Source organism: Myotis brandtii, unplaced genomic scaffold, assembly GCF_000412655.1.
Source record: "Myotis brandtii unplaced genomic scaffold, ASM41265v1 scaffold1204, whole genome shotgun sequence".
In the NCBI taxonomy this organism is placed as follows: domain Eukaryota; kingdom Metazoa; phylum Chordata; class Mammalia; order Chiroptera; family Vespertilionidae; genus Myotis; species Myotis brandtii.
This window is the reverse complement of record NW_005354186.1, coordinates 175,931-183,968: the sequence shown is the minus strand read 5'-3', so window position 1 is coordinate 183,968 and position 8,038 is coordinate 175,931. Positions and strand designations below refer to the sequence as shown.

Sequence of the window (8,038 nt, the reverse complement as noted above, 5' to 3'; positions counted from 1 at the left end):
ACCTGCAACCTAGGTATGTGCCCTGACTGGGAATTGAACCCACAACCTTTTGGTGTACTGGATGACGCTCCAACTAACTGAGCCACCTGGCCAGGGCTTTTTTCTCTTTTCTTCCTTAAATTTACTATGGTTCTAAAATTTAGTGTTAGTTAATATTGTACATTTCCCTTTTCTTTTTATCCTGAGTAGTTTTATGAACAGCTTGAATACTATAGTATTTAATCAATTTGCAGTTTTTCTTCTGCATATTCTTAGAGTTGATCTGGTAAGTTGTATTGTTCTTGAACAGGCAAAGTAGGGATGGATATGGGATAACAGTAATAGCTAACATTAATATAGCTCTTACCATTGTCAGGCATTATTGTAACTGCTTACAATCCTCTCAGCAAGCTATAATAGCTGGAGAAACTGAGTGAGGCACAGGTAAGTAACTTACCCACAGTCACACAGATACTAAACGGAGGATCAAAGATTCACAGGCAGTCTGTCTTTAAAGTCCATGATGATACCATATTATCTCTCAAAGTGGCTAGTTGTGGCAAATAGGGATTTGTGAAAGCATTTACCCCTTGATTTTATCTGTAAACAACACAGGCCTTATGGATATCTTTTACTTTTAAAAATGAGTTTCTCCCCTTTTCCCCTCTATTTTCTAATCAAGATTTCAACTTTAGCTAAATGTTGAAATTACTGGCTGTATTTTATTTTTAATTAATCGATAGCAGTTATTTGGCTTCATTCCATTTTAGGTGGAAAGCCCCCACCCCTTTTTTTAAAAATAAAGATGACCAAGCCAGTTGAATGATCTTTGATTAAAGGGTTCTATCAATTGCTTCTTTCCTGGTGGAGCAAGGCAGCCAGAAATTTGAAAGAGAAAAACCTGTAGATAAGAATCAGCCTTAAAAGCTTTTCCTTGCATCAGAGTGGTTCTCATGGGGAATGTGGATCTTGTCACTTATCCAACTCTATCCTGGAGGCCTAAGGACCAGCTTTGTTGAAGCTGCTTATAACAAGTAATACTGGTATGCACAACCTGCTTCTGTCAGAAGAGTTAGTGGACTCTTCAGGAGAGATTGGCTCCCTACCCTTTGGAAATAGATGGTTTCACCTCTTAAATAGAGGTGGAAGGATCATGGATGAGGGGCTCTGATCTAATCACATGTATGAACGTATTATTGGGCATTTATTTATTTACTAGAGGCCCGGTGCACGAAATTCGTGCGGGGGGGGGGGGTGTCCCTCAGCCCGGCCTGCACCCTCTCCAATCTGGGACCCCTCAGGGGATGTCCGACTGCCGGGCTGGACAGTCGGACATCCCTCTCACAGTCTGGAACTGCTGGCTCCTAACCACTCGCCTGCCTGATTGCCCCTACCCGCTTCTGCCTGCCAGCCTGATCGCCCCCTAACCGCTCCCCTGCCAGCCTGATTGATGCCTAACTGCTCCCCTGCTGGCCTGATCGCTCCCAACTGCCCTCCCCTGCTGGCCTGGTTGCCCCCAACTGCCCTCCCCTGCCAGCCTGGTCACCCCCAACTGCCCTCTCCTGCACGCCTGGTTGCCCCCAACTGCCCTCCCCTGCCAGCCTGGTCACCCCCAACTGCCCTCTCCTGCACGCCTGGTTGCCCCCAACTGCCCTCCCCTGCCAGCCTGGTCACCCCCAACTGCCCTCTCCTGCACGCCTGGTTGCCCCCAACTGCCCTCCCCTGCCAGCCTGGTCACCCCCAACTGCCCTCTCCTGCACGCCTGGTTGCCCCCAACTGCCCTCCCCTGCCAGCCATCTTGTGGAGGCCATCTTGTGATGACATCCTATGTGACGCCACCTAGGCTTTTATTATATAGGGTTTTCTCACCTGAGGATATATTTGTTTGTTTGTTTTTCTTCATTGATTCTAGAGAGAGGGGAAGGGGGAGAGAGAGAAACGTCAGTGTGACAGGGAAATATCAATCAGTTGCTTCTCAGTACATTGCCTCCTGTACACCCCTTCCCAGGGATTGAACCCACAATCTGGGTATGTGCCCTGACCAGGAATCAAACCATGACCTGGTTCATAGGTCACTGCTCAACTATTGAACCATACAAGCTGGGCACACTTTCACTTTTTAAAACAGACTTTCTTAATTATAAATAATTTAGTTATAAATAATAGTCCATTATAAACTAATTATTATCTCCTTATTTAAGATGGAGAATGCTTAGTTGCCATGGCCTAATGATAGATATTTACTGAACACCTATCATATTCCAGGTACTGTTTTACCATACTCTTTATCACTAAGCTAAATTGTCTGCCAGCCCCTTTGCTTTGGAGTAAATAACACCAGTTATTTCGATGTGTTGCAGCATGATATAACATAAAGGGGAGCAGAGTTACAGAGTGAGCTAATTTTGTAACTTTGAGCAAGTCATTTAACCTTCCTGAACTTGGCAAATGAAAGGATTGGATCTTCCAGTTTTAAAACTCTATGATTTTATTTTCTTTCTTTTTAAAAAAAATAAAATTATTTATTGATTTTGAGAGAGAGAGAAACATTGATTTGTTGTTCCACTTATTTATGTATTTATTGGTTGATTCTTGTATGTGCCCTAACCGGAGATTGAACCTGAAACCTTGGCATATCGGGACGATGCTCTAATGAACTAAGCTATCAGGCCAGGTCTCTGTTTTCTTTCTTTGAATGAAAAATCAAAGAAATTTGGAGTTTTTCAAAGAAACTTATGTTTTATAAAATTATAAAACACTTAAATGGTTTTAATAATTTGATTTACAAGTGAAGTGTCTAGGCTGAGGCCTTTGTTACTTTTGTCTTTAGGTGTAGCTCACCAGTGTTATCATGGTTTCATAAAGGCTGTTCAGGAAGGAAACATTCAGTGGGAGAGTCGGACTTACCCTTATCCTGGAACCCCGATCACTCAGCGGTTCTCACACAGTAAGTATTTACTGAGAAAGCAGATCCCACCCTGCCTGTGTTTCCAAACACTACTTTGAAGACATGTATTTTGTCTGACTTTTTATTTTTATTTTTAAAAAATATATTTTATTGATTTTTTACAGAGAGGAAGGGAGAGGGATAGAGATTTAGAAACATCGATGAGAGAGACACATTGATCAGCTGCCTCCTGCACACCTCCTACTGGGGATGTGTCCACAACCAAGGTACATGCCCTTGACTGGAATCGAACCTGGGACCTTTCAGTCCGCAGGCCGATGCTCTATCCACTGAGCCAAACCGGTTAGGGCTTGTCTGACTTTTTAATGATGAGAATGTAAAATGAGGACTTACATTAATTTTACAATCAGAATTAGGGAAGAACATGAGCCTAAATACATTGTTGGTACTTTGGTATAATTTTATATTCTGCTTTTCATTGATTTTTTTATAGTATTTCTACTCCAAAGAGGTCAAGGTGTTATGCTTAGACTTTTAAACATCTGACATCATGTAAGACGAAAACAAAGGAACAACATACACGAGAGTATTTCTAGATTTTGCTCCAGAGTTTTACAATAACTCTTTATTTTAACTTAGTGTATGTTCAGCAAACACGAATTTGACTGGAGTCACAAAAAGTTTTTGAATGTGAAGATTATTGATTATAAAATATAAATTTAAATAGCAAAATTATAAATAAAATGTCCTGGCAAATAGATATAGAGTTTTAAAATTATTCTAGAATTAACTCTCTATTTTAATTGATTTTTGTAGACACATTTTATTCTATTGTGATTCATATCCTTCCATCAAAGTGAAATTGAGATGTATATTATAGGCCAGTAAAGGTGCATTTATTAATGGGTCTGCAAAGAGAGAGCTCACCGAGGGAGAGGAGTGCCTTTTAGAAAGTTCTCATAATTACTGCTTTAATTATATTATTTCCCTTTTCAAAACCTTTCAGTGCCTGTCTATTGCCTACAAGATAAAAGCTAAACTTAGTCTGATATTCAAAGCCCTTTTTCTTTTGACCTATGTCTAAATTCACCACTTCATCTCCCAACTTTTCCCAAGGGCTCTCCTCTTTCAAGCTATCACTTTGTCATACTCGTTTCTTCCTCCCTGGAGTATTCCCATCCACTTAGCAGAAGCTTGCCTCTCCTTGAAGATTCAGTTCAAGTTCTAGCTCCTTCATGAAACCTTTTCTCAACTCTCTAGCCCATAGAAAATATTTTTCTGTTCTGAGCTTATGTTTATGTTGCCTGGAATTCTAATTTGGCACTTAATGTCTTTCATTGTTAGCTTATATGTGTGTGTCTTTTAAAAAAAAACTATATTTTGCCCTGGCCGGCTTGGCTCAGTGGATAGAGCATCAGCCTGCGGATTGAAGGGTCCCAGGTTCGATTCTGGCCAAGGGCACATGCCTGGGTTGTGGGCTTGATCCCCAGTGTGGGGTGTGCAGGAGGCAGCCGGTCGATGATTCTCTCTCATCATTGATGTTTCTATCTCTCCTTTTCCCTTCCTCTCTGAAATCAATAAAGAAATGTATTAAAAACACACACACACACACACACACACAAAACTATAGTTTGAACTCTTGAGGGGAAGGAGAGTATATTGGTTATCCATGTTGCGTAAAAAATACCCCAAATCTTAGCAGTTTAAAACAGCATTTATTATCTCACAGAGTTCCCGAGGGTCACAAAATTGGGAGTGGCTTAGCTAGGAGATTCTGGCTCAGGGTCTCTTATGAGGTTGTGGTCAGTTGACAGCCAAATCGATAGTCACCTGAAGGCTTGACTGGGGCCTTGGGGGATTTGCTTCCAAGCTCAGTCAAGTAACTGACAGGAGGAGTTCCTTACTAACATGGACTGCAGAGAGCTGCTCACGACTGGGCAGCTGGCTTCCCACAGAATAAATGATCTGAAAGAGACAGAGATAGACACCAAGACAAAAGCCATGGTCTCTTTTACAACCTAATCTCTGAGATGAATACTGTCTTTTCTGCTGTATTCTATTGGTCACATAGAGATTGACCAAATGTATAAATACCAGGAAGTGAGGATCATTGGAGGCTACCCTAGATTATCTGTTATACTCTGTATGCAGAAGATAGTTTAATAAATAATTATAACTCATTATTTTGTTTGAATTGGATCTAAATAGATCAAAGGAACAGGCCAAACTATTGCTGTGTTTTTAGTTCTCTCAAGGAGCTATTTTAAAAAAAATATATTTTATTGATTTTTTTACAGAGAGGAAGGGAGAGGGATAGAGTGTTAGAAACATTGATGAGAGAGAAACATCGATCAGCTGCCCCCTGCACACTCCCTACTGGGTATGTGCCCGCAACCAAGGTACATGCTCTTGACCGGAATCAAACCTGGGACCCTTCAGTCCGCAGGCCGACACTCTATCCATTGAGCCAAACCTGTTAGGGCAAGGAGCTATTTTCATTTGTGCTGTTGTAAAACCCCCTAGAGCAGTGGATCTCAAAGTGTGATTCCTGGACCTCTGGGAAGGAGCTCATGTGTGAGAGCCTTTTTGGGGATCTGTGAAGTCAGAAACTGGCTTTGTTTGTTTTAAACCATCAGTGTGTGGCAGTGAAGAACACAGTTATACCTAGAATCATTGAGTGTGCTTGCTGCCTTGATCTTGCACAGGCTGCAGCACTTTACCAAGCATTGTTTCTGCACTGTTCGTGCAAATGTCAACACAGTGAGGGCAATTAACTTCTTCCACTGCCTCCCCTCCTCTTCCCCTTTCTCCTTGGACTTATTATTATTATTTTAATTGATTTCAGAGAGGAAGGGAGAGGGAGAGAGAGATAGAAACATCAATGATGAGAGAGAATCATTGATCGGCTGCTTCCTGCACACCCCCAACTGAGGAGCCAGCCTGCAACCCAGGCATGTGCCCTGACCGGGAATTGAACCTGTGATCTCCTGGTTCATAAGTTGACACTCATTCACTGAGCCATGCCAACTGGGCATTATTTTTATTATTATTAAAATAGTTTTGAAAGGGTCCTAAATGTATTCAGGAGTCCACAGACCACACTTTGACAATCACTGCAATGGACTGTGAAATGAATCCTCGCAGAGAATATTTAATGAAATTATGGGAGGATCCCATGTTAGGTCCAATATTTATTGTTGGGGGAGGAATAACTTCAGTTACCTACAGATAATTGGTATAAGAAGTAGAGACTGGGAGGATCCCATGTTAGGTCCAATATTTATTGTTGAGGGAGGAATAACTTCAGTTACCTACAGATAATTGGTTTAAGAAGTAGAGACAAGGTTTCTTTTTTTTTTTTTTTAATATTTTTTATTGATTTTTTACAGAGAGGAGGGGAGAGGGATAGAGAGTCAGAAACACCGATGAGAGAGAAACATCGATCAGCTGCCTCCTGCACACTCCCTACTGGGGATGTGCCCGCAACCAAGGTACATGCCCTTGACCGGAATCGAACCTGGGACCCTTCAGTTCGCAGGCTGATGCTCTATCCACTGAGCCAAACCGGTCAGGGCTCTTTTTTTTTTTTTTTTAGATTTTTAAACTGTGAGGAAAATAGAATGAATCTAGGTGAAATAAAAACCAGAGTAGGAAATATTCAGAGATGAATATTTATCAAAGCAATAGTTAAGCTTTCTGATGAGAAAAGGGGAAAAACTTTTTCTCAGTTAACTAGCTTTTGAACAAGTATCATAAAATAGAGGCAGTTATTTGAAGGGGAAATAGAAAGGAATAGTACAGTGAGTAAGCTCCCAGAATTTCAGAGATTGGTGGGTTTTGATACTTGTTTTTACTTAAAAATTGTTTCATATCTACTTGAAATCCGAAAAAAGGTGCCATAGATTTTTTTAAAGAGGTGCCTCTGTGTCTTATTGTCTCTTTTGGTCGCTCATGTTTCTTTCCATCTGTCTACATGTTGTCTAACTGGCAAACTAAAGAAGACTGTTACAGAGAAATAGCAGTTTTCAAAACGGGTTGAAAACAAGGAATTTCTTTCCTTAGTTTCTTCCTCTTTCAACCCTTTATACCTTGAGATCAACTTTATTTCTTATTCTCAGCTCATGTTGAGCTCGAGATCTGCATTTCTAATTCTTTGCTCCTAGTGCCGTAGAGATACACAGATGTTCCATGTTTAGTCAGCTAAAAGCCGAATTCAGTAGTACCCTCCAAATTTTCTCCTCTCCCTAATTTAGTTAATGGCATTTATCATGCTTTCAATTATACAAGCTTGAAAACTTGGATTCATCCTCAGTTCCTCTCTTTCTCTCAACAATAAAAGTAAAATCCTGTTGATTTTGTTCTGTCTCAGCAATCTCTCTCATTATATTTCCTTTGTTTCCCCATTACTCCCATGTATGATCTAATCATTCCATCTTTCCTGTTTTGTCTAAATAGTCTTCTTGCCTTCCTTTTCTCTTCATTTGAATCTGGACTAGACACTGTTGGCAATCATCTCTAAAATTAGGGACAGTGCCACCTCCTAGGGTATTTGGAAATATGTAAAGTCATTGTTTATTGTCTCGACTAGAAAGCACTACAGGCATTTAGTAGGCAAAGACCAGGCAAATGTCCTGCAGTGACTGGGATGATCCTATACATAAAGAATTGGCATGCTCGAAATGACAGGAGCTCCTGTCGGGAAACAGAGCAAATCTGAAACATAAAACCAGCCTTGTCATTCCACTTCCAAAAAGCCTCAGTCTCTTTGCACTACATGTAGAAGTTTCCACTCCACCTGGCTTTCAAGGCTCCACCTTACCTTTTCAGCCTAACTTACTGCTACTGCCTCCTTACACAGTCAGACCACACAAGACTCCTTGTGATTTCTTAAACTCACTACTTCATTTCTTTCCTTGGATGCCCTGATTTCATTTTCCCTTTCCCTCCTCCTCTTTTGCTATCCCAGTCTTGGTTGCCTCTCATTAATTTACTGAAAATGTCCTATCCTCTAAAACCTATCTCAGAAACAAACAAAGCCAAAAGCCATCTTCTTAAAAAACTACTCTCAAATTTCCCACCATGGTGATTAAGCGCTTTCTTCCTTTGCTTATACTCCTCTAATACACTTCATACTTTCCTCTTATCCTATGT

General features: G+C 40.8%; 1 protein-coding gene across 3 annotated transcripts in view; it reads left to right on the top strand.

The window, feature by feature from the left end:
• The window catches only part of FBXO42 (F-box protein 42), a 70,911-nt gene that overhangs the window by 10,713 nt on the left and 52,160 nt on the right, over window positions 1–8,038 (top strand). The window contains exons 2-4 of one of the 3 annotated variants that reach the window (XM_014532834.1): window positions 356–423; window positions 2,181–2,244; window positions 2,810–2,926. Coding sequence is in view for 1 of the 3 variants with exons in the window: in XM_005858720.2 (XP_005858782.1) it covers window positions 2,810–2,926 (117 nt within the window). In the remaining 2 variants the exon portion in view is untranslated. The remainder of the gene's footprint in view (window positions 1–355; window positions 424–2,180; window positions 2,245–2,809; window positions 2,927–8,038) is intronic. The other 2 variants (XM_014532828.1, XM_005858720.2) reach the window with 2 other exon arrangements.